The sequence below is a fragment of the Python bivittatus genome, unplaced genomic scaffold (assembly GCF_059951505.1).
Source record: "Python bivittatus isolate LINGU-HERP-01145 unplaced genomic scaffold, Pbiv_v1 ctg000850_np1212, whole genome shotgun sequence".
Taxonomy (NCBI): domain Eukaryota; kingdom Metazoa; phylum Chordata; class Lepidosauria; order Squamata; family Pythonidae; genus Python; species Python bivittatus.
The window spans coordinates 38,463,453-38,491,258 of NW_028277112.1; the positions used below are offsets into that span (position 1 = coordinate 38,463,453).

At 40.9% G+C, this 27,806-nt stretch overlaps 1 protein-coding gene across 1 annotated transcript; it reads left to right on the forward strand.

Moving 5' to 3' along the window:
- The first annotated feature begins 1,120 nt into the window (after positions 1-1,120).
- On the forward strand, positions 1,121-27,806 carry RFK (riboflavin kinase). The gene is made up of 5 exons (XM_088129841.1): positions 1,121-1,264; positions 20,353-20,796; positions 24,296-24,447; positions 25,737-25,839; positions 26,648-27,806. The coding sequence occupies exons 2-5, from the start codon at positions 20,715-20,717 to the stop codon at positions 26,779-26,781; spliced, it is 471 nt and encodes a 156-aa protein (XP_087985967.1). The 5' UTR covers positions 1,121-1,264; positions 20,353-20,714; the 3' UTR covers positions 26,782-27,806.

A 27,806-nucleotide genomic window follows, 5' to 3' on the forward strand; every position in this document is an offset into this window, starting at 1 on the left:
ACAGCACTGTGATTCTGTATTGTCAGAAATGATGTTAATCTGCCTGCTACAATGGGTCATCCTTATAGTAGGCCTGTTCCTCTACATGTCCAATTATACTAAGCAGCACTGCATTTCAGTTACTTGCCTACTCGTTCCTTCCTTTAGGCCAGAATTTTAATTTGTAGATCCTAAGACCACAAGCTCTAATTATCAAGATTTGGACCATTTTTTAAAAAAATTAACTAAATACAAACAACAAAGAAAAAGAATAGATTTTTTATAAAAGAACAACAACAAAAAAACAAAAAACAAAAACATATTTACAGACATACAGACATCAATAAATGGAAGCCATGATCTGTTACAGTCATCCATAGCTAATCTATATTAATCAATTCTTGACCACTTGAATACTTGATGCCTTATATTTGTCTTTCCTCCAGTGTAACTCAATTTGCAGATAATTCTTTCTTTGAAGGGGCACCCAAAGAATTTGCTAGTCTTTTCTCTAATGGTTCATTCAAAGCCTCTGAGCTGCCAATAGGGTTAGCTTAATTGAACTGTGCTGTTCAAAGGCTGGAGATAGCCTTGGGTGTTTAGAAACAACAACAGAAACCAAGTCCTCATGATAAGGTCTTAGCCTTTGTAGAATTAGACATTTGGGATTATAGAAGAGGTATTGGCATTTCATCTTGGTAAACACTGATTGAAGCAATTGAGAGGCAAGACAGAAAGTTTCCATGGTTAATATTAATAGCATAAGCAGAATAATAGCTCACATAAAAGTTAACCAAATTTTCTTTCTGACTCATATGGGGCTATTCAGTTGAAACTACTGTATATCAATATATTGTGGTTGTTGGTACAGGAACAGACTCGAGGACTTTTATTTTATGAGGAACTAATGAATTCTATTTACAGTATAACACTAGAGTCTATTTCAAGTGTAATTCGGATATGAATCACCTTTGCAACATTTCCTCCCTTAAAAGTATGGTTTACTGAGGCAGAGTCAAATTGGTGGCTGTTTTTGTATTATCTGGTTCCTTATCTTCAGTTTTAATGCTATTGGTTAACAGAACTCAGGTGGCTAATTTATGCAAAAATGCTGTGGCAACTACTAAAATGATCAAAGCAGTACTTACCGGTTGTACTATTAAAACACAGTGGCCGCAAAATCCACCAGAGACCACCTACTCTTTTCCAGTGAAACCTTAGCTGCATTTCTTCCATGAATTAACACCTCCTGAGACAGAGAAGGAGGAAGATGGGACTAAGGACTGTAAGTTCTGATATGTAACCAAGTGGGAGGGGAGTTGAGGTTCGTTAGTTTCATTAATTAAATCTCCTTGGAGTTGAGCAGAACTCCTGGTGATTTATGAACATGGGTATGTATTTTGCTTTTGCAACTATGGAGAAGTTTTGGCTTTGCCTTCTTCTGCTACATTCTTTTGACATCCCAGTCTAGCCTACAGCCTTGGGGTTCCCTGTGGTCTCTCATAGCTTTTCAAGATCAGCAAGGATCTTGAACATGGAATTTGAATTTGGAATAGTTCTGCTGACTTCACAAGTCTCTCTTTGCTTGGACTCTGTATTTTTTCTTTCTGAATGCAAATAAACAGTACTGTTGAGCCACATACTGGCCCCTGCCATCCTTTCTCCATAGATTAAAATGGCATATAAGCTCTTGTAAGAAAGTAATAAAAGACTCTGATGGAAAGACCAACCCAGGGAAACAATGACAATTTTTTAAAAAGGACAAGACTTGCCAATGAAAGATGTCAATATCCCCACAATGCTGTTAATCTTAAATGAATTAATATTTACATGACAAGATTTTCCAGGCCTTTGCATACATTTCCTTCAAAGTAATCAGAGTAATTGCCCCCTAGCTATCACACAGTCCACTCCCCCTTTATTTTTTCCAATAAGATGAAGATTAATTATATGTTGCATCAAGACCAAACAAATTTATGCTGCAAGGTGATGAAATGTTTCACACTGGCTCTTGGAGCCTTGTCATCCTTTTAGAACAGCAGCACATACTAGGGCTCCCCCATACAACCTGCTTACTGGGATGCAGCCCCCATCTCATTGCCAGCCCACTGCCAAGGCAGCCCAAGGCCAGCTTTAGATGTTCTGGCATGAAAGTAGGGTTTTGCTTCCTACAGCGGCACCAAACTCTTACATAGACATTCTGGTTCCCATGGAAGAGAAGCCTTCAGATGCCTGCAATCTATTGAGCCCCAATTGGCCCAGCAAGTCTTCTGAGGGACCACCCCTCCCATACCTTCCATTCTACGCTTCATGCTTCCATGGCCATTTCAGCTGTGGCTATGAGAGAAACAAGTCTCCTCACCTGCACAGCTATTAGCGTGGCTAGCACCTCTGTGATATGATCAGTCTTTCTGCGGGTGGGTGGGCGTGTGACTGCAAAAGTACCTAAGTGAAACACCTAGGCCACAGGGAATACATTTTATATGCATATCTAGTGGTCTTCTGAGTGGTGGGAGTATGTCCGTTCGACACTTGCTTCCACCAATCTTCTGGCAGTCAGGTGTACATGTGCCAAGAATTCCTCCAGTGATTTTGGCACTGGAGCAACAAAGTCATGTGGGGGGCAGCTGGTACCACAGAAAGAAGCAATTGTAGGGGCATGGAGAAGAATATGATGGAGAATGGCTTCCGCGGGACTGGAGAATTGTCTGCAGAAGATCCATTTTCCCTCAGTATCTCCCCTGTTGCATCTGCCACCCAGGGCTCTTTTCTCTCCCCTGCTTCTCTTGCGATGGGTGGAAGGAGAAGCTGAAGAGAGAGAATTCAGGGTAGGAGGAAAGCAGCAGCACAGAATGGCTTCTTTGGTGCCAGTCTTCCAATCCTATTGCTGTTTTTATGTCATTGGCATCTATTTGCATCCTTTATGTAGTGACAACATCCAATTCTGGGAGTTGAAGTCCACACATCTTCAAGTTGCCAAGATGGAGAAACACTGGGTTAAGGTGATATACTAGGAGTGTAGGGGTGCGCTAGGTTGTAATCAGTCCACAACTATGGAAGCTCATTGGGTGATATGAGTCAGTCAGTCTCTCAGTTCAACCTGCCTTACAGTGTTCTGAGGAAAAAAGAAAAAAAAAACCAGGAGGAGGCAGCACTTGAGCTCCTGAGTGAAAGATGGGAAATAAATAAGTTTGGATTTAATGGACATTTAGATTTAATGGATACCCCTTCTCTCAAATGGTCCATTAAATCATGATTTTACTTGTATATTCAAGTTAGATGAGTAGCTCTTGATCAAAATAATTAAAGTACCATTATCATTAGATATTATAAAAGGGAAACAGGTATAGAGTGGAATTGATACTAGTGATATACACCTGAACAGGGAACTAAAGAAGTTAAATCAGACTATCTGATGCTGGAACACAATTTACGCTATTTCCCTGCAAGTGATTTATAGCAACTTCTATGTTACTTATCCATCACTGAGGCAATTTAAAGCCTTTCCTTTTTATTGTTACATTAACACAATCATACTGGATGACTTTAGAAGACACTATAAGGCCTAGTGGGGACATGAATATTCCTCAATAATGGGAGATGTAATTTCCTTGACTTTCAGCTTTATCACTGAGCATATACTTTGATCATGATTCCTGTGTGGAATTTTAGTGATAAGTCCAAAAACATTGCCTCAGTTAGAAGGTTACCATATAATCCCTATGACAAAGCATGGCTTGGTTCCATTTTTAGCCACAATTCGATTACCTGTCTGGCATTAAAGGCTGCAAGGCATGTTGGGAAGACATTGAAGTGCAAGTATAATGTTGGCCTGTATTCCCATGATAAAATTACACTTTGGGGTAACTAAGGATTTCTTGCAGATATTCCACGTACAGTAGAATAGATTTTTCAAACTGGCTACTGCAGAATCCAAGGGTCCCATGACGATTTGAAAGGATTCTGGGGACCTAAGGAGGGGAGCTTAGTATCTTGTGGAGGCTCCCCCCATTAGTCCCTTGCAGAAAGTTCTCTGCAAGGGACTAAGGGAAAAATCTCAAGGGACTAATGCTACCTCCTCCCCAAATAAAACACCTCTCTGCAAGGAACTAAGGGGAAAAACACTTCTTAGTCCCTAGCAGAGAGTTTTCCCTTAGTTCTTTGTGGGGAGTTTTTTTTCCCTCTTAGTCACAAAGACATAGTGGAAAGGGCAGGTCTTGTCATCTGACATTCAGAAGCCGCACCCCTCTTGATCAGGATTTTTTTTGTTTCTAATGAACAGGTTCCACAGTCTGAGATACGCACACATGTATGTATGTATGTATATGTATATATATGTTACTTTAGAGCAGTGTTTCTCAACCTTGGCAACTTTAAGATGTGTGGATTTCAACTCCCAGAATTGAAGCATGGCTGGCTGGGGAATTCTGGGAGTTGAAGTCCACACAGCTTAAAGTTGCCAGGGTTGAGAAACACTACTCTAGAGCAAGGGTATGGAACCTCTGGAGTGGAACTCTCAGCAGTTTCAAGGTGAATGATGGAAGTCATTTACAACATCTCGGGATCACGGAACAGGAGAAAGTTCATGAGATGGTTTACAGGAAACTTAGATAACCTGTCAAAGAAAGCATCAAACGTTAGTGAAAGTTACCTCTGCCCATCGCTGTTGCAGGCAGAGAATTGGGACATTGCTGAATGAGTCATGCAGCAGTATGACTAGTAAAGCCTGCTCCGATGCAATTTCAGATGGTGGGAGGGTGAATATCTCTTCTTACTAATTATAGTGTTTGTTCTTATTTCTCCCAGCCTTGATCTGTGTCTCTGTATTTTGAATGTGTAATTAAAGTCTCAAAAATAGCACCCAACCCATTTGTAAGTACTAACTAATCAGTAAACTAATCACTAGTCAGGAATAGAGATTCCATTCCCCAAGGGGAAAAGGTGCAAGTCAGTTTTATTGATTATAGATATGATGCACTGCATTTGTCCTCAAGGTAACTATTATATACAGCTCAGATGCCCCTGACCTTCTAATCACACTTAGGAGATACAATTACAGTGGTACCTCGGGATACGAATGCCTCTACTAATGAACTTTTCGGGTTACGACCAGCTCCGGCCGCAAAAATTTACCTCGATGTGCGAACTCCGCCTCAAGGTACAGCCATTTTTCCGCCCTGACACGTGGTCCGCGGCCATTTTCCCCCCCGACACATGGTCCGCGGCCATTTTCCTGCGGCGCGGCGCCCGGCTGTTCTCCTGCCCCGCTCCGCCGTGCAGCGCCCGGCTGTTCTCCCACCCCACCGCGCGGCGCCTGGCTGTTCTCCCACCCTGCTGTGCCATGCGGCGCCTGGCCGTTTTCCCGCTGCACTGCGTGGCGCCCGGCCGTTCTCCCGCCGCGCTGCGCCCGGCCTTTTTCTCGCCGCGCCACGCCATGCCCGGCCTTTTTCCCGCCACGCTGTGCGGCGCCTGGGCCGTTCTCCTGCCCCTGATGCGTGGTCCGCGGACGCCAGAATGGATTAACGGTAATTACATTGAACCTTATGGGAAAATTTGCTTTGGGGTGCGACCAAATTCGGAGGGCGGAACGGATTAACCGGATTTACATTGAACCCTACGGGGAAATTTGCGTTGGGTTACAACCAACTCGGGATATGCCCAGAGTCACGGAACGGATTAAGTTCGTATCCTGAGGTACCACTGTACTACATAGCAATAGCACACATGTAAACTACCAGCACCTGCAAAAGGGGAAATCCAGAGTAACAAGAATGGAACTTTTTTGGATGACTTCAGGAAAGGTTCTGAAGATGGGATAGGTTGATCACTTGGGTGTCAGTTGACCAGTGACCCTTCATTAAAACCTAAAAGTCTTAAATCAACCCGAGAATGATTGTGGTTGATAGTTCTAGCTTGCTCAATTTCCAATTTGCCTCTCTCAACTATTTTAAACTACTTTTCTACAATTTTCAGAGAAGCAAGAATAGGAGGTACATGATATTGAGGGCAAACAAATACAATAGCTAAGTTAGAAAACCAGTATCTCTGCTCAGTAGAATCTGATCTTAATCTTATGAGTTCAAGCAACATCTTAATCAATGAGTTGAAGCAACGTATAGTATTTAATCACTGTTATCCTTTTAGGAATGCCTTGTTCTAATTCCTTCAGCTTTTCCCTCAGGCTCACAGTGAGGCCCGCTGATGTCATCAGGATTTGTTGTTTGCGTGCATGAGAGGGACAGAGAGAGAAAGTACGTATATGAGTTGGTCTGTGCATATCAGTATAGGTTAATCCTCATAGTAGCCTGATCCTTTGAAAAAGTTTTTTACCGCATTGTGTGCATAAAGAGCATTTGTTAGTAAACTCCAGCCAGAAAGGAGTTGGGTCGCTGGGGGAATACATATATGTACATACATACATTTCTGCATTGTCCTGTTTTTTAAAAAATAGTACCCACTTTATAAAAATCACAACAGGGTTAACATTAACAAAAGATAAAAATGTTGCCAGTTTAATCATTTAACCCTTGCTTTTATTGTAATTATACATATATACATAATCAAGAAATTAATCTGAGACAAATCTTTTCAATCAAGTAAACAAGGCCTAGAGAAAGAGAACAAAAATACCTAACTTTCTACTCTTCCTAAACGGTGTTGTACATTAGCCAGCAGTAGGTCAGTTTTGGCACATTTTGACCAGTATGCTACAAGCACAATCATAGTTCAGTTTTGCTCCAAGGATGCTTACGGTATTTTATGCAAGCTAGGAACTCTCATCTAAGAACTTCCTTGCAAGTCATCATGTTGTTGCCCACATTCCACCAATAGGAAGTACATATAATGGACTGACATGCTCAAGATGCAATATTGTGATAACAGAGAAGTTTCAAATCAGAGCACAATTATTCGGCTCATTCATTAAGGCTCTGTTTTTCAATATTCATGTTCCCAAATAACTCACTGGTATTATTGCCAGCTAATTTGGTATAAGATTGCAGTTGTGCTGTGCACTTGTTGATATGTTCACTAGCATTTACTCCCAAGCTTGTGTAGGAGAACTGGGGAGTCAAATTAAAAATCCCTAAACCCCAATTCATCTTCTCAGGGAAAACAAAACACCGATTTGTCAAATTAGGCAACTTCCCCCTCTGCAAAAACACTTTCCCAGGGAAACTACAACGGTCAGTTTAGTCATAAAAACATTTAGAAGGCCAAAGAATGGTGATAAGCTGGAAAAGATACTGGGAGGTGAGCAGGGCCCTGGGAAAGCAGAAGAAAGTAATTCCCTAGGAAAAAACAATATTCATAAGAACACTGCCTTTTGGTTCTTTAAAAAAACAAAACCTGTTATCTTTGTAGTCTTATCTATTACTTTAGAGTTGTACCCTAATTACCCCACTGACCTCACCAGGCACATGACATATTATATCCAATGAAATATCTTGCTGCTTTATCCCATCACACTAATTCCAATTTACATACGTTTGTAGAGAGGGATTGTCACCCCATCAGTCTTTGGGCTTGTCTTTGTTGCCTTTGTCCTGAACAGTGTCAATAAACCAATTTATGCTTCAGTGTAGTGGTCTCTTGGTCTGTATTTTAAATGATTCCCTTTAAGGCAGTGTTGTCCAAACTTGGCCACTTTAAGATGAGTGGACTTCAACTCCCAGAATTCCCCAGCCAGCAGCTGGCTGGGGAATTCTGGGAGTTGAAGTCCACTCATCTTAAAGTGGCCAAGTTTGGACAACACTGCTTTAAGGGGAAATGTCCACTACAGAAATGCAATCATAGGATTATAGCCTTAGATGAACAGAAATTCAGTGGGATAGCAATACAAGGTGGTAACAAAGGACAGTGTTTTAAGAGGAGAACTGTAGATTGGTTTATTTGAAGCTTCCATTTTGTGGAACCAAAAAGTGGTAACATGAATCAATGGACATATATTTAGCTATCATGGCTGGATGGTAGAAGAAACCAAATGGGGCTCGCTTGCATAAACTACAGCCTTAACACATTCCACGCAGTCTAGCATTCTGTTGTGCAATAATTTGCAAGCAAGCATTCCAGATAAGAGTTATCAGCAAGACTATATAGCATGTTGTTTTTAACTTTAGACTTCTCTTTTGAAGTGACTTTATATCCTCCTTAGCAGATGGAACACCTCTCCTTGTTTTTCAGAAGAATAGCTAATATCTGCCATCTAGTGGACGTACCAGAAATATTTAATTAACCTAACCTTTTCAGCAAACTTGTGCATTCTAAATAAGTTGCGTAGCAGCTACTTCGTGCTAGCCAGCAGTTGTCATCACCAGATTGGCATTCTCTACATACATTCCAACAGAAACTTTAAAATCAAATAGATCAGGATTGTTTAGGTGAATTCCAAAAGAGCATATGTCGTAGCTCATTCTCATGAAGGTTCCCCACTGAAATATTTAAGAGGGCATGTTCTCATGATGTCACCTCCATCTCATTGCTAACCCACTTCTGAAGCTTTAGGTGTCCTGTGGAAGTGGGGTGTTCCCTCCTATCCTGATACAACAGCTGAGGCAGTTGGAGAATCTAAGGTGCGCAGAGGAGGATTTCGGGGATGACCCAGTCTGGGTTGGCAATCTGCTCAGCTGAAACTGACCCAGCAGATCTGCTGTGGGACCGTCCCGTCCCACCCGGTCCCTGGGCACTATACTTCCATGTCCATCTTGGCTGGGAAGGAGAGAGCACATCTTGCTTGGGCAGCCGATTTCTTCATTTTGTGGGGATTGGACAGGGGAATATTGATCTCATGGAAAACTAAAAGTGGGTCTTTCAGGAAACTGATATTTCCATTTGCATACAAAAATAAATCAGACTAATATTTGAACCCTAAAAAGCTTTGACGGACTCATGTAGCAGCCCCCTCCCCATCATGTGCAAGTGCTTCATTTGACTGTAGCAATGACAGCTTGAAACTTGCAGCAGGAGTATCATTTTTATTTCCAGAAGAGGGATTGATATTCTTATTGCTTGAACTTTTCAACAGCATTATGTGATTTCCAGCCCCTGGCTTGGAATTAAAGGGTTGCAGCTTGGGGTGCTGAGTGTCCAGCACCAAGCAAAACATGAAGCTCACTGCAAGGGGCTTCCGGATAGGCTGCAAGCAGCCCCTCCAGCAAAGTACTAAGGGCAGCTGGACAGTTAGATGCTCAGTGATTTGAAGGTAGTGGCAGTACTGCAGGGCCCTCTCTCGTTGCCTTGGCAGCCCCATATAAGCAGGGACAGCAGCCACGGCTAGTGCATGTGGACATGAATGCTGATCTAGATGTCCCCCTCCCAGACATTTCTGTTCAGCGGGGAAAGGAGTGTGTTGCGTGTGTCTGAATCTTCCAGGAGAGGAACTCCTTTCATATGCAGTTTCTGCTTCTGAATTTCCAAATTTGCTACCCCTATCACCATCACCACCTCACCAGCAGTCAAACTTGAATGATCATATAAGCTTTGTATAAAAAGAAGCAACAGCTGGTAGATTATTCTAGCCCCTAACAGTATAATTGTATTCCTGAATCACATTTATTCAGAATGTTGCACAAATTTTCCAAAAGCTCATCCTTATTTCCTTCAATATCACTATTCACTTAACTATAACATACGCCTATCAGTAACCTATGGATTTCTACTTTCATATATATTTGTACTGCCTTGATGAAATCAATTTATCCTTTTCTAGCCCTTTTGTTCATGAGTAACTCCACACATTCAATTCTCAGCATGGGTTCATCAACTCCACTCCACAAGATCAGACCACCTGCATTCAGATTATCTGTTTCCCCTCTCTTAGTTTCCCAGACACACAACATATTTTTGTTTGTTTGCTTCATTTATTAATTTACATGCTTTTATATTTACTCCTCTTACAAGTCTCTCTCTAAATTGTATTAAAAAAATTTTTAAAAAGGAAAACAAAAACTAATACAAACTAATATAAAGTAAGGAAAAGAAAAGAAAAAAAAATCAAAGAGAAAGCTAAAATTGCAAGAAAGGAAAAAGGTAAAAGAAAAATAGAAAAGAAAGAAAAAACATCCAAAGAAGTGGCTTCCAATCTTCTTTACAGTAGTAATAAGTACAATTATGAATTTACCTCTTACTCTCTTACATAATTCTCTTCTTTCTATAATCTACCCTGTCTAATCTTCAAAACCATAAATCATAAGTTCATTTTTTCTGTTTCATACAAAAAGTCCATAAGGGACTTCCAGTCAGCAATAAATGTAGATATTGTCTTTTCTCTGATCAAAGAAATCAATTTAGCCATCTCAGCAAGTTCCATTATCTTCACCAACCATTCCTCCATTGTGGGTAATGCCGAATCTTTCCATCTTTGTGCATACAATAATTTTTCTGCAGTTATCTTATACAAAAACAAAGTTCCATGATTTTTTCCCAACTGTTTGTCCATCAATCCCAAAAGAAAAACCTCTGGTCTCAGTTGTATATCAATCTTTAAAATCCTTTAAAATCAGTGTGTGTATTTGAATCCAAAATTTTCTAGCTTTTTTACACATCCATCAAACATAATAAAATGTCCTTCTTGTTCACATTTCCAACATAAATTTGAAGTACATTTATACATTCTAGACAATTTCTCTGGTGACATACAGTACTGTGCAAAAGTTTTAGGCAGGTGTGAAAAAATGCTGTAAAGTAAGAATGCTTTCAAAAATATATATTGTAATTGTTTATGTTTATCAATTTACAAAATGCAAAGTGAGCAAACAGAAGAGAAATCCAAATCAAATACATATTTGGTGTGACCACCCTTTGCCTTCAAAACAGCATCAATTCTTCTAAGTACACTTACACCCAGTTTTTGAAGGAACTCGGCAGGTAGGTTGTTCCAAACATCTTGGAGAACTAACCACAGACCTCCTGTGGATGCAGGCTGCCTCAAATCCTTCTGTCTCTTCATGTAATCCCAGACAGACTCGATGATGTTGAGATTAGGGCTCTCTGGGGGCCAAACCATCACTTTCAGGACTCCTTGTTCTTCTTTACACTGAAGATAGTTCTTAATGACATTGGCTGTATGTTTTGGGTTGTTGTCCTGCTGCAGAATAAATTTAGGGCCAATCACATGCCTCCTTCCCCTTCATGGATAACTGCCTTGTCGTGGCGAAGGGGCTTGTGTAACTCAGTGAAGCCATGAGCTATACCACGCAGGGCCACCCAAGACGGACAGGTCATGACAGAGTTCTGACAAAATGTGGTCCACTGGAGAAGGAAATGGCAACCCACTCCAGTATCCTTGCCAAGAAAACCCCATGGACAATGTTAAAAGGGTAAAAGATATGACGCCGGAAGATGAGCCCCTCAGGTCGGAAGGTGTCCAATATGCTACTGGGGAAGAGCGGAGGGCAATTCCAAGTAGCTCCAGAAAGAGTGAAGCGGCTGGGCCAAAGCCGAAAGGACGTTCAGCTGTGGATGTATCTGGAAGCGAAAAGAAGGTCGGATGCTGTAAAGAACAATATTGTATAGGTACCTGAAATGTAAGATCTATGAACCAAGGCAAGCTGGATGTGGTCAAACATGAGATGACAAGATTGAACATCGACATCTTGGGAATCAGTGAATTGAAATGGACGGGAATGGGTGAATTTAATTCAGGTGACCATTATATCTACTACTGTGGGCAAGACACCCTTAGAAGAAATGGAGTTGCACTCGTAGTCAATAAGAGAGTGGGAAAGGCAGTAATGGGGTACAACCTCCAAAATGACGGAATGATCTCAGTGCATATCCAAATTCAACATCACAGTAATCCAAGTCTATGCCCCAACCACTGATGCCGAAGAAGCTGAAGTTGACCGGTTCTATGAAGACCTAGAACACCTTCTAGAACTAGCACCAAAAAAAGATGTCCTTTTCATCATAGGGGATTGGAATGCTAAAGTAGGAAGTCAAGGAGTAATCAGAATAACAGGCAAGTTTGGCCTTGGAGTACAAAATGAAGCAGGGCAAAGGCTAATAGAGTTCTGTCAAGAGAACAAGCTAGTCATAGCAAACACTCTTTTCCAACAACACAGACGACTCTACACATGGACATCACCAGATGGTCAATATCGAAACCAGATTGATTATATACTTTGCAGCCAAAGATGGAGAAGCTCTATAAAGACAGCAAAAACAAGACCAGGAGCTGACTGTGGCTCAGATCATGAGCTTCTTACTGCAAAATTTAGGCTTAAATTGAAGAACGTAGGGAAAACCACTAGACCACTCCGGTATGACTTAGATCATATTCCTTGTGAGTACACAGTGAAGATGTTGAATAGATTTAGAAGATTAGATTTGGTAGACAGAGTGCCTGAAGAACTATGGACGGAGGTCTGTAACATTGTACAGGAGGCAGCAACTAAAACCATCCCAAAGAAAAAGAAATGCAAGAAAGCAAAATGGCTGTCTGATGAGGCTTTACAAATAGCTGTGGAAAGAAGGAATGCGAAAAGCAAGGGTGAAAGGGAAAGATATAAGCAATTGAATGCAGATTTTCAGAGAATAGCAAGGAGAGATAAGAAGGCCTTCTTAAATGAACAATGCAAAGAAACTGAGGAAAACAATAGAATGGGGAAGACTAGAGATCTCTTCAAGAAAATTGGAGATATCAAAGGAACGTTTAGTCCAAAGATGGGCATAATAAAGGACAAAAAAGGCAGGGACCTAACAGAAGCAGAAGGGATTAAGAAGAGGTGGCAAGAATACACAGAAGAACTATACAAGAAAGATCTTAATGTCCCTGATGTCCATGCTGGTGTGGTCATTAACCTTGAGCCAGACATCCTAGAGAGTGAAGTCAAGTGGGCCTTAGGAAGCATTGCTAACAACAAAGCTAGTGGAGATGACAGTATTCCAGCTGAGTTATTTAAAATACTAAAAGATGATGCTGTTAAAGTGCTGCACTCAATATGCCAGCAAATTTGAAAAACGCAACAGTGGCCACGGGATTGGAAAAGGTCAGTTTACGTTCCAATTCCAAAGAAGGGCAATGCTAAAGAATGCTCAAACTGTCGCACAATTGCACTCATTTCACATGCTAGCAAGGTTATGCTCAAAATCCTATAAGCTAGGCTTCAGCAGTACGTGAACCGAGAACTACCGGATGTACAAGCTGGGTTTCGAAGAGGCAGAGGAACTAGAGATCAAATTACCAACATTCACTGGATCATGGAGAAAGCACGAGAGTTTCATAAAAACATCTACTTCTGCTTCATTGACTATGCAAAAGCCTTTGATTGTGTGGATCACAACAAACTGTGGCAAATTATTAAAGAGATGGGGGTACCAGACCATCTTACCTGTCTTCTGAGAAATCTCTATGCGGGCCAAGAAGCAACAGTTAGAACCGGTCACGGAACAATTGATTGGTTCAAAATAGGGAAAGGAGTACGACAAGGCTGTATACTGTCACCCTGCTTATTTAACATATATGCAGAGTACATCGTGAGAAATGCCAGGCTGGAAGAATCACAAGCCGGAATTAAGATTTCAGGGAGAAACATCAACAACCTCAGATATGCAGATGATACCACCCTAATGGCAGAAAGTGAAGAAGAACTAAAGAGCCTCTTGATGAGGGTGAAAGAGGAGAGTGCAAAAGCTGGCTTGAAACTCAACATTAAAAAAACTAAGATCATGGCATCTGGACCCATCAATTCCTGGCAAATTGAAGGGGTAGAAATGGAAGCAGTCACAGACTTCATTTATTTGGGCTCCAAGATCACTGCAGACGGAGACTGCAGCCATGAAATTAAAAGACGCTCCTTGGGAGGAAAGCTATGGCAAACCTAGATAGCATATTAAAAAGCAGAGACGTCACCTTGCCGACAAAGATCTGCATAGTCAAAGCTATGGTTTTTCCAGTAGTAATGTATGGCTGTGAGAGCTGGACCATAAAGAAGGCTGAGTGCCGAAGAATTGATGCCTTTGAACTGTGATGCTGGAGAGTCCCCTGGGCTGCTAGGAGGTCAAACCAGTCAATCTTAAAGGAAATCAACCCTGATTGATCATTGGAAGGATTGATAATGAAGCTCAAGCTCAGATACTTTGGTCACCTAATGCGAAGAGAGGACTCTTTGGAAAAGACCCTGATGCTGGGAAAGATTGAAGGCAAAAGGAGAAGAGGACGGCAGAGGATGAGATGGTTAGATAGCATCACTGAAGCAATGAGCATGGAATTGAGCTAACTCCGGGAGGCAGTGAAGGACAGGAAGACCTGGCGCAATATGGTTCATGGGGTCACGAAGAGTCGAACATGACTTAATGACTGAACGACACATGCCTCCCTGATGGTATGGCATGATGGATAAGTATCTGCCTGTATTTCTCAGCATTGAGGACACCATTGATCCTGACCAAATCTCCAACTCCATTTGCAGAAATGCAGCCCCAAACGTGCAAGGAACCTCCACCATGCTTCACTGTTACCTGCCAACACTTATTATTGTACCACTCTCCAACCCTTTGGTGAACAAACTGCCTCCTGCTACAGCCAAATATTTCCAATTTTGACTCAACAAATCAGAGCACCTGCTACCATTTTTCTGCATCCCAGTTCCTATGTTTTTGTGCATAGTTGAGTCGCTTAGCCTCATTTCCATGTCAGAGGTGTGGTTTTTTGGCCGCAATTCTTCCATGAAGACCACTTCTAGCCAGGCTTCTCTGGACAGTAGATGGGTGTACCTGGGTCCTACTGGTTTCCACCAGTTCTGTGCTGATGGCACTGCTGGACATCTTTCAATGTCAAAGGGAAGCAAGTATGATGTGTCTTTCATCTGCTGCATTAAGTTTCCTTGGCCAGTCACTACATCTACAGTCCTCAGTGTTGCCTGTTTCTTCAAAAGAGCTTGAACAGCACATCTTGAAACCCCAGTCTGCTTTGAAATGTTTGCCTGGGAGAGACCTTGCTGATGCAGTCTAAGTACCTTGTGTCTTGTTGCTGTGCTCAGTCTTACCATGATGTATGACCTGTGACATGAAACTATCTTCCACAACCTCACCTTAGCAGCAGAGTTTGGCTGTTCCTCACCTAGTTTTAAGCCTCCTACACAGCTGTTTCTGTTTCAGTTAATGACTGTGTTTCAACCTACCTATGAAATTGATGATCATTCGCGTCTGCTGGGTATAATTGATTAATCATACACCTGACTCTAATCTTACAAGATCCCTGACTTTGTGCAAGTGTACAAAGTGTGGAAGTGTAAGAACTGATGCTGGTTTGAAGCCAAAGGGTAGTCACACCCAAATATTGATTTGATTTAGATTTCTCTTCTGTTTGCTCACTTTGCATTTTGTAAATTGATAAACAATTACAATATATATTTTTGAAAGCATTCTTACTTTACAGCATTTTTTCACACCTGCCTAAAACTTTTGCACAGTACTGTATATCAACAGTAGATCATTTTATAAAAAATCTTTTTAAGGTTATAACAGTGTAAATTTCAATCCTTGAAACCACATATTTTCCCATTGTTCCATCTGTATATTATAACCAAAAATTTTAGCCCACTTTATCATACATTTTTTCACTTCTGCTTCTTCTGTTTCAAATTTCAATAAAAGATTATACATTTTAGCAATGATATTTCCATCATTTATACACAATTCTGTTTCAGATTCAGCCTTATAATGTTCAAAACCATTAATTCTTTTGTCTACTTTAAAACTTTCTAATAACTGTAAATAAGAAAACAGTTGACAATTATATCCCTCTGCTACCAGTTCTTCTCGATTTTATTTTACATTCCCCTTGACAAAAGTCTAGTATCTCACAATAAGTTAGCCATTTGTGTTTGCCTATTATTTCTCATCTATAAAATGCTTCTTGTGCTAAGAGCCACAAAGGTGTTTTTGGACACAACCTGGGTTTGTATCTATTCCATATTCTCAATATGGCATGTCTAACATAATGATTTTTTAAATCCACATTAACCTTAACTTTGTCGTACCACAAATATCCATGCCACCCAAATCTCAGGTCATGTCCTTCTAATGCCAAGAGCCTTCTATTTCTCAGCAGCATCCACTCTTTCATCCAAACCAAACAGCAAGCTGCAAAATACAATTTCAAATCAGGTAAACCCAATCCTCCTCTTTCCTTTGTATCTTGTAATACCTTATATTTAACTTGTGGTTTTCTCCCCCGCCACACAAATTGAGATATATCCTTCTGTCACTGTTTAAATGTGCAACAGTTATCAAAACAGGTATTGTCTGAAACAAAAACATCATTCTAGGCAAGATATTAATTTTTATTACAGAAATTCTCCCCAGCAATGACAGTTGTAGTTTCTCCCACCTTAACGTATCTTTTTAAAACTTCATTCCATGTCTTAACATAGTTATTTTGAAATATCATACAGTTCATATTTGTCAGTGATACCGAGATATTTTACATTCTTCTCAGTCTTAAAACCTGTTTTATTCATCAATTCTGTTTGATCTTCTATTTTCATATTTTTTGTTAACATCTTCATCTTTTGTTTATTAATCTTGAAACTTGCTAATGCACCAAATTCTTTAAATTGGCCATTTATGTTTCAATTCCCTTGAAAGGATCTTCCAAAACCAATACCAAGTCATATGCAAAAGCCCTTAACTTAAATTTCTTCTTTAGTCTTTACTCCCACAATCCTCTCATCTTGTCTTATATCTCTATTCAGTATTTCAACAGCCAAAATAAACAAGAGAGGAGACAGTCTTGTCTTGTTCGTTTCTGTATCTCACAGGGTTTTGTTAGATCTCCATCAACAATTATTTGTGCTTTCTGTGAAGTGTAAATCGATCGGACCCATTTTATAAAGTTCTCTCCAAAATTCTTATCTTCCAAAACCTTGAAGAAGAAAGTCAGTTTAAATTGTCAAAGGCCTTCTCTCCATTTAAGAAAATCAATGTGGTTTGTTTTTCATTATGTTGCTCCAAATATTCCAAAATGTCCACACATTTCTAATATTGTCCTTTAAGTGTCTTTTAGATAAAAACCCACATTGATCCTCATGAATAAAATCTTGCACTCCTGCTTCCAAGTCTCAATCCCCATATGCTATGATAATTACCAGATGGGCCTGTAGATTCAGAATCTATCACCCATCAAGGTTTAGGTCCTTGGAGTTTCACATTAAGCAAGACAAGCTACCAGGCTTAGTTGAATCTATGCCACATGTAGCCTTCCCTTTTTAGGACAATACTGGTATGTTTTGGCACATTTTGGCCTGTATGACACAAGCACACAGTATTCCTTGCAAGCTAGGATCCCTCATTTAGAGCCTACTTTGCACCCTAACATACCGTGGCTCCCATTCTACAATTATGAGTTATATGCAGGGAGTGTTTTAAAAAGTTCTGCAGAATTTTGTTGTTTAAAAGACTGATTTATCTTATATATACCAGGGGTGTCTGAAGGATAGGATCAAAAAAGTCAAGATGGTGGCCACAACAGTATGATTGAAGCTCTAGCTATTTTTTATGTGTGTCACAAACACCCCTGCATATAGCCTTTCAAGCACGGGAGCCATGAAACGATTTTGCTTGACAGCAGGCTGCCAAGAAAATAATAGAAAAATCATTTTAAAAACTTTGTTAATTCTGCAAGATTTTGGCATCCATGTTCAGTCGTGGGACTGTCTCCATGGGTTTCTGCTGTTCCATCATATTCAACAGGGTGAACACGCTCCAGGTCCCCAGTAATAAACAGTGTCATCATATGGGACTGAGGAAGCATGCCTCCTCTGCCATGGCACCTGCCCTATGGAACAGCCTCCTCCTGAGATTCAGAGGGCTCAAACCCTCTTGGCTTTCTACAAGGCCAAGCATTAGTACTGGGATATTAGCGGAGCCCCGTATTTCTATGTGCATTTTAGAATTTGTTATATAGCGCTTCCGTTTTTCTTTGTATTGGATTATGGGGTTCTTTTTGCCTTTTTTGGGGAAGGGATAAATTGATTGTTGAGAGCCAACAGTAAAATCACTTCCAAAAATCTTGCCAAGAAAACTGCAGGGACTAGTTCAGGCAGTTGCCAAGAGTTAAAGACTGACTCAAAGGCACCAAAAAAAAAAAAGATTCTTAGCTGTATTGAAGACGGAAGGCCGTATAAAATTTCTAAATAAATACATTCTCACAAAGTTTCAGGTAACCTCAGGTGCAGTAGGTAGAGAAGACTGTGCTTAAGTAATTTGGTCCCAAATATAATTCTCTCTAGAAGTAATATGATCAACGCTGTCAGTGCTCAGACTGTAGCAGCAGCTCACGTGAAAGATGAATTCAGTTTTGTCTAACTTTATTTCTTGCTGATGATGGGCAAGCATAAAAGACCTTTCAGTGTGGTGTTCAAAATGCATTTACTTAGAAAAATTATATGGTACCTTTCTCTCTGGAAAAAAACACTTAGTGGAGTTGCAGATAAAAACTCATTTTTTTTTTTTTGTTGGAGGCACTTCAAGTCAGCATTGACTCCTGGCGACTGCCTGGACTTAAAAATACTTAAAATAAAAATAGAATATATCAAAATATGTTTTATAATGATATATGTAAATTGAAATATATATAAAATCATGCCCTCCTAGTTTCTCTTTTACAGGAAAAGGGAGTGCCAGCAAGATACAAACTTAAGGGAATCGACACCCAAAATGCCCAGTCCTGCATACAAGATAGATGAACTTCTGATCTGACAGCATCATGAGAAGGACCTCCTTTGGTATCCTAATGGCCAGACAGGTTCATGAAACAAGAAGTGACCCCTTAGATCAGTAATTCTCAACCTTGGCAACTTTAAGATGTGAGGACTTCAACTCCCAGAATTCTCCTTTCTTGCTGGCTGGAGAATTCTGGGAGTTGAACTCCACACATCTTAAAGTTGTCAAGGTTGAGAAACAGTCTTAGATAGTCAGGCCCTAAATTGTACAATATGGCGACCTCACTAGATTTTAGCCTTTTTTTTTTTTTTGGTCTCATGGGTGCCATTTGGGAGGATTGTGGGCAAGATGGTACTTATGGATGCTGTTTTGCCAACTTCTGCCATAGAAACTAAGCTATCTTGGATGGCCACTCCAGTGTTCAGTGTATTGACAAATGAGACAACCTGTACTACAGGTCTGGGGACGTAGTATGGCGATGACTGGATGCTGATTTCCATATTCTCTGAGTGGGCAACAGCCAGGAGCACTGACTGGCTCACGGTCTTCTTGGCAGTGGTGAGGACAATTGCAAGTTAATTTGAAAATGAGGCTTTGATGGCTGTGCAGAAAAGTGTAGATATGACACAAAGAATACTTAAATTGTATGCAATTCCTGGACTCTTTATTGCTGTAATAACTACATTTTTGAAAGGTGTTCAACATGTGCTATTTCTGTGGTTAAAAAAAGAAAATCTTTTTAAGAATACCGCTTGACTGTCTGAAAATGTTTGAATGATCAAGTGCGTCCTAAGGACTTGGCTGGTGAAGCAGAGAAAATCATCGGAACGCCCAGCTAGCTGCTTAGCCCAATGCCAACTTCCCTTTACGCAAATCAGTTTCTGTGAAACCCCTGGCAGGCAGCCAACAAAATGCAAAACCCCGCGTCACCTGGGTGCCTTGTTCAAGGTTGTGACTCTGAACTTCATCATCAGCACGGTTCAAAAACTTGGACCCAGGTCAAACGTAAGCTGGGAATGATTCTAAGACAAAATTGGCAAAGGCCAGGAATTACTCTCTTCTTAATGCTTTGATTAGTGAAAACATAACTATGTCATATTTATTATATGGGTTTATAAGTATGACTGTTAGTTTGACCCACTCACTGGGATCCCAGTTGGGAAAGGCTGATTAAACCAGCATGCCCCAGTATGGCTTCAATTTCCATGCGGCAAAGCAGAAAAGGCCATTGGCAACTTTGAAGCGGGGAGGGTAGTATTTTTTAAGTCTGTTCTGACTTCTGCGGGCAAAATAACGCCGACTGTTTGATAGCGCAGACTTCTGCACTATCAAAACTCACTACAGCGCAAGCGTGCAGCGTGAAGTCGGAGAGCCCCTTCTGATATACAGATTACGGTTTAATGATCAAAACTCCAATTAAAACGAAGCTTATTTATGTCTTGCAAAGCCCTAACCCCGACAAAGTCCTTCGCTTCCTTCATGGGGGTTCACACAAATTCATTGAACGTGCTGAGAATCCCTAAAACAAGCCAGTGCCTTTCATGAGGCTGTTTCTTGGACGTTGTCTATTTCGCCTAGCTAGTAGGTTGATCGGGAAGAACCAAAGAGAAGCAAGCGGCGACCCGTCCCCAATGATGACTTTCAAAGCCGGAGAACGCCGAGGCGCAGGCGCGAAGGCAGCGTTTTCCCGCAAATCTTTTTCTCTCGCAGGGCTGAAACGCGGTAGCTCCGCCCACCGGCAGCCGACGAGTTTGTACTCGAGCAACCTTCGCAGAAGGGGAAAAGCTGAGCGTGCTAGAATGTTCTTGCGTTCCCTTCTTCCTCCTCCCGCCCCCGCTTCTCTTGTGACGTAAGACAATGCCCCACCTCTTCCGCACCGGCAGTTCTGCTGCACAGTTGTGCGTGGTCTCGCGCGTGTCTGCCCGGACGAAACGCGGCTGGAGCGTTCCGCGTCTGCCGGGGCAGCCACGCTTCTCGCCTTCGGGACCAGCGCGTGCTCCCGGGGACCAAGCCTTTGGCCGCCGCCTCTGCCTTTCGCCCCGGGACTGGCTCGTCCCGTGAGCTCCGTCGCCATGAAGAACCTGCCATACTTCTGCCGAGGAGAGGTGGTGCGAGGCTTCGGGCGCGGCTCCAAGGAGCTGGGCATCCGCACAGGTGAGCGCGGTGGAAGCGGGCGGACCGGGCACCGCTTCCGGGGAGTTGGGAGGAAGGCGCGTGGGCGCGTGTGCATCACCCCCTTCTCTTCGACGCCCCTGCCTGCTTCTCCCGGCGGCCAGCGGGGTGTTCAGTGGGACAGAGGTCCAGTTTCTGGTTTCTTATTTGCCTTTATTAAAACGAGGCTTTAGTATAATTTGACAGAGGAGTGGAGCTTTTTTTTTTTGGTCTAGTAATGAAGCCCCGTTCAAGTCCAGCTCAGCCCCTTCATGGATAGTGCTTGTAGGTTTTTTGACACAGTACAAAACTAGTTCGCCGTAGACTTACGAGATATTTTTTGGCCTCCCAACCTAGCTTACAACCCTGATATTTTCTGTCCTCCAAGTACCCTGCCTAAGTTCCTCCCCAGGCAAGGCCACCAACTGCTTAGATTAGAGCCATTTCCACAAGGGATATTTTGTGACTTTCTAGACCCAGGGTTTCATACATGTGATGAAAGCAGGTGGTGCCCATGTCTAAACCCGTCAGCTTGGAAAGTTGTATTCTGAATAGCACAAAGCTTACGTAATAATGCTTATGTTGTAATAAAAGTGCTGGGCGCTTAAAAAAGCCAGATAATCTTTGCCTCTATATGTCTGTGTGCATGTGTATATGCTGCAGTGGTGCTTACTGTTTTTTCTCCACAACCTTGGAAAACAAAAGGGGTATCTCTTCCCTGTTTCACGTATGTGAAGATAAAATCCATGTGCTGGCAGGCACATCCAACTTTTTCCTGTACTAGCAAAGGATGTACCCTCAAGTATGAAACCATATCTAGCATATATGATGAAAAATTGTTTAAATCACAATAGCTCCTACTAAGATATCATAGTGTGAGATGTGAGATGTGCAGGTATTTGGATTTGAACCAGGAACGGTGGTTTGGATACAACATGGACTGTATCTGTCACCAATACCTTATATGTTTGAATTCAGGAGGTATCAAAGAGTTTATTTATTTATTTATCAAATTTGTTATTGCCCATCTCATTGAAACAACTCAGTATCATGATTATACCCTGTCATTGCTTCATACATGCCTCCTGAACTGATAATTACTTTCCTAAGGTTGCGTGAGAGCAAAAAGGGCTTGGTTTCTTTAAGGTACTACTGAAATACTTCCCAGTGCTAGATCTGAATGACTTTTCAGCTTCAGATTTGAATACTGCCCCCATCTAATATAACAATAGTGGCGATAAGGAACTTCATGGAGATTTTGCAAGAAAAATTGCACATAAATTGACTTGCTACTTGAAAGTACAGATTTTGCATTTCAGTATTGGAATGTGTCTCTAAATAATAAAATAATTTGCTAAGGAAGGCCACAAAAATAAGATAGAAAATAAAAATCTGATTTTGAGAAAGATGGTTATATTCAGTATTTCTTTGAGAAACTTCTTGGCTTATATTTAAGTAAATTCAGTTCTAATTTAATAACAATAATTTAATTGCTGTATATATGCTTGCAGAAAGTCAAGTATGTTTTTTACTCTCTTAGCGTATGTCTAGGAGTTACTGTTTCAGTATTTTTTGTTGAAATGTTGGAAACAATGTTGTGCAGTATGCAGTAAAATAACATGCAATTATAATGTACTTTTAGCCTCTTGGTTGTTTTTCAGATGATCTAAACAATTAACTTACAATTTTGAAACTGTTAGACTTTGCAGAAAATTTTGTCCCCAGAACATTTTGAGGCCCACATTTCTGATTTTTGTTACTTTTTATCTCTGAAAGACTCATCGCAACATACATAATGTTTTCCATTCCCTGTTCATAACAACAGTTAGTTTTAGGGCTTATGATTAGGCACAAAGATTCCCAAAAAATGTCATTGAACTTGGGTTTTTCCAATCTTAGTTTGAAACTACCCATTATAATATATTGGTCCCTGGCTCTTAATACAAAATCCTGAATATTTAACTCTTAATACAGTGGTACCTCGGGATACGAACTTAATCCATTCCGTGACTCTGGGCGTATCCCGAGTTGGTCGTAACCCGACGCAAATTTCCCCATAGGGTTCAATGTAAATCCGGTTAATCTGTTCCACCCTCTGAATTTGGTCGCACCCCGAAGCAAATTTTCCCATAAGGTTCAATGTAATTACCGTTAATCTGTTCTGGCGTCCGTGGACCATGTGTTGGGCGGGAAAATGGCTGGGCGCTGCGTGGTGCGGCAGGAAAACGGCCGGGCGCGGCGGGAAAACGGCCGTGGACCATGTGTCAGGGGCGGGAAAATGGCTGCAGACCACGTGTCAGGGGCGGGAAAATGGCCACGGACCATGTGTCAGGACGGAAAAATGGCTGTACCCTGAGGCGGAGTTTGCACATCGAGGTAAATTTTTGCAGCCGGAGCTGGTCGTAACCCGAAAAGTTCGTTAGTAGAGGTGTTCGTATCCCGAGGTACCACTGTAGTTGTGGTCTTTTTGTTAAATGTACTCTTGATTCACATACTTATATGTAGTCATAGAGGACCATGTGCATTTATTCACTAACTTTGCACTCCTACTCTTTCCTTAAAGGAGGTAACGTTATGTAATACAAGTGATTTTACAAGAAGTGATTGCATTATATTTTTAGGTAGCGTAATACAGTGGTACCTCGGTTCACGAACTTAATTTGTTCCGTGACTCTGGTTGCGACCCAAATTGGTTGCGACCCGAATCAAATTTCCCCATAAGGTTCAATGTAAATACGGTTAATCCGTTCTGACCCCTCCGAATTTGGTCGCGTCCCGAATCAAATTTCCCCATAAGGTTCAATGTAATTACGGTTTATCCGTTCTGAACCTTATGTATTTTTTTTTTAAACCACAAAAATATGACACAAAGTACAGTACGAAGAGAGAGAATGCTAACCTTGCTCGGCGCGACTTCTGGCGTGGAGGACAGGAAGGCGGGTGGGGAGGCGGTTATTGCTTGGAGGAAGAGTCCCCCTCCCTACAGGAAGCCACGACCACGTATCACGGGAGGGAAAATGGCCGCGGATCCTGTTCGTCACCCAATCCGGCATTCGCGAATGGAGGCAAAATTTTGCGAATGGAGCTGTTCGTGACCCGAATTGGTCGTGAACACAAGAGTTCGTGACCCGAGGTACCACTGTACCTTCATTATGTTGCAGACTAGGTACTCATTTTTCTAACAGCCAAGATAATTTATTTTATACATGCAAATTACCAAATTACAAAGCAAGAAACATTCTTGAAAGTTCAAATGCAGGCTGCCCTTTTGGTTGAGAATGTGCAGTATGTATATAAATATAAATAATTAAAGAGTGACTTAAACATTGATGTGTATTACCTTAGTTATATTCAGACCATCCTGAGTTAAAGTCAACCTTACCTGGATTCTATTCTGATGCTATTAAAATAGATGTATGTATTGATCTAAGGCTTTCTGACTGATCTTTTTGCATGTGCTATGAGTTATTTTAACTCATTAGATAAATATTTTATTTTTCAGCTAACTTTTCTGAAGGAGTGGTTGACAGTTTCCCATCTGATATATCTACTGGCATATACTATGGATGGGCTTGTGTTGGAAGTGGAGATGTGCATAAAATGGTTTTGAGTATAGGTTGGAATCCATATTACAAGAATGTTAAGAAATCAGTGGTGAGTATATTGTGTGTTAATATCTTAAAACAAGCTCAGAACTTGATCAATAGGAATTTATTTTTGGACACTTTTTGCTGGAGCTCTTACTTACAGTTTATATAAACATTTACCAAGTTTTGTTTTATGACACTTTTAATTCCTGACCATTTTGTGTAAACCTTTAATGAGGTGAATTCATTATCACAATTTTGTTGAATCCAGAATATGCTAATTCCTTCAGAAATGACTGTATACATTAATGTTAATACTTTACATATTGTATGATTGAGATTTTTTCTAACAGAACTACTATACAGGTGGTCCCTGCTTAATGACCCTAATTGGGACTGGAATTTCCATTGCTAAGCGAAACAGTCATTAGGCAACCGTACTGCTTACCATGTGACCGCACTGCTTACCAGCAGTTCCAGTAGTCCCAGTTGCGGTCATTAGACTAGGACTGTGCTGTTGCTAGGCTAGGACCTTACGCTGCTCCTGCCCTGCCATACTCACCTCCGCTTTAACACCCCACACCCACCTGTCTCCCCCCATCTCTGCCCTTTTGGCTGCCCTGCGCTCTGCTGCCTACCCCTGCTGACCGACATCTTCTGCTGCTGGCCCAGGATCCAGGTGCTGGGCGACGGTGCAGCCCTGGGATGTGTGCAGCAGGGCAGCGAAGCCTCATCTGTTGAAGGGAGCTTGCCAGGCCCAGTTGGGGTGGAGGCAGTGGGATGGGATGGTGAGGCACGGTGTACTCCATTGCTGGGCAAGGCAGGAGAAGGCTCTGAGGGAGGCGCGGTTCGGGGTGACAGCAGAACTAGAGGATGAGGGCTTCCTGAAGGCACAGCGTGTGCTCTGCAGCTCATGTTGGAAGCGCTCCTGGAGAACTGGCCTGTGGGCTTCAGTGAGGAGTGGAGGCAAGCCCAGCGCTGATAGAACCTACCCATAGGCCCTCTGCTTGCTCTTGGCCCAGCCTTCCTCCTGCAAAGCCTTGCAAAGGCCAGCAGCTTCCAACGTGTGCTGCAGAGTGCACGCCGGAAGTGCCCCTGGAGAACCTGCAGGTAGGGCCTACGATAGGCTCTGCCAGCTCTGGGCTCGCCTCCACCCCTTGCTGAACCCTGCAGGCTGGGTCTGAATGAATGGTCGTTAAGCAAGGACTACCTGTATTCTATATAGAAGTTAATGATAAGTTAATTTGGCTTTACTCATATATTTACAGCTAGAAATGAACATGTCTTTATTTCATTGTATTAATATAGGTACTTAACTAAATGCAGAGACAGACTATGATTTTTTTTTTTTTTTAGGAAACACACATCATTCACACTTTCAAAGAAGACTTTTATGGAGAAATACTCAGCATAATCATTGTCGGTTATATAAGACCAGAGCAGAACTTTGATTCTTTAGGTAAGTCTTGAATATCTAAATATTTATTGTTCCACAAATGATAATGCCTACTAATGAGATCAGGTCATTAGTATCATTACCATACATCAGGGGTTCTTAAAATATGGGTTGCTAAGGCAAAGAATATGAAGAGCATTCATACCTATATTGGTTTGGGTAAAATTATTTTAGATAAGAAACATTTTCTTCCTAGAGAAATTTTATATTTATAATATCTGCCTGTGGTGCACATTACATAGAAGCAGATCAGTGTAGAAAATTGCAGTTATCTGGATGTAAAAAAATACTGCCAACTAATAAATCTCAATTTGAGACATAATTGTACTAGGAACAAGGAGATCCGGTCCACTGGCAGCAATGGTAGCTTACATCTCTCAACCCAACCTACTTCACAGGGTTGTTGATGTGCTACATGTTCCATCTTGAGTTCCTGGAGGAAATCTATAAATAGTAGATGTAACATTCAGTAATGTCATGGTTTGACGTTATATTAATGAGCCTAAGGTTTGTGGCTTTTCTCTTGCTCCATCTCCACTTCCTCTTTGGGAAGGTATCAGTTATGTAAACCATAACTGGAAACCACATTGTCTGGCTTTAGATTCTTTAACTATTTCCTCAGTTCCCACCTTTTCTCCATTGAAAAAGCAACATACATAAGGCACACTCAGACCATAATTCACTTAGTTTAGGTAGTATGTAAGAGACTTGTAGAGAATAGATGGTTTAAATATTTCATTTGATACTTGAATCAAGCACTTATCAATATTATATACTTTGGAAGTAGTTACGAGTTTTCTTTCCTCTACAGATGCACTTATAGCTGCTATTCAACACGATATTGAAGAAGCTAAAAATCTACTAGATTTGCCAGAACACCAGAAATTTAAAGATGACAACTTCTTTCACACAGTAAATGTTAACAGTATGACTAATGGTCATTAAATAATGCTGTTTCTTTATTTTCACTGTAGTTATTTAAACTGTATCGATCTTAGCAGTTGTCCTTTTTAATAGAAAAGGTTGCCCTGTTCTTAGGATTGTTCTTCTGTTAGCATTAAATTGAGATTGTTAATGAAACAACTCTAAAAGAAACACTATTATTTTTGTTTTTTCAAAAAATGGCAGTGCAACTTGACAAATAGAAATGTGCAATCTGTTATGTGTAAGTTGTTACTATCTGTTATGTGCAAATCATCCAAGAGCAGACAAAAGTTTGTTCCCTAAATGTTTCTAAATATTTCTAATAATAGTTATTTATTGAATTAAAAAATGCCCATGCTGGATATTTTTGTATCGAAAGATTTCCAATGGAAAAGTAGAAATGGTATCAGTATTTTTACTGCCTGGATAGTTGTCCTAGATGCTTTTAATTGTTCATTTGAAACATTAATTGGATCCATTTGAAGTCCTTTTTAATCCCTTTAAAATGGGATTTAAGCCCTCCGTGACTGAATTATGCTATTGATTTCAGTGGGAATAAAGCATAACTTAATTTCTTCTATCTTCAACTGGGAATTTCTAGATATTTTTAGAGCTTATTTATTTCACTGTTTTGTAGTACAATATAGAATAAAAAGCTTTGATCTTAAGAGAGGCATTTGAACCTGGAACAAACCTTTATTTTCATAAAAGCTACTTTGCTTTTGAAGTAACTTTGCTGTTACAAAGAAACTTTTCATATGATTAAATGCTCCTTTGATTTGCTTGGAAGAAAATATGAGTTTGTGTGTGTCTGTGTGTGTATATGTACATAAATATATAGGTACATGTACATGTATATATGTATGTATGTGCTAGAAACAGCTAAGATACTGTGCAGAACCCTCAAACTCCCAGGCCTCTGGTAGAGGACCTGAGATTGAGGAAGACACTTATACCACTCATAGGGGTGAGAGGGGAGTTTTTTTTTTTCAGTCGATTCTTGTTATTTGCAGTAGTTATGTACTATAAAGTAATTCAGTAAAGTA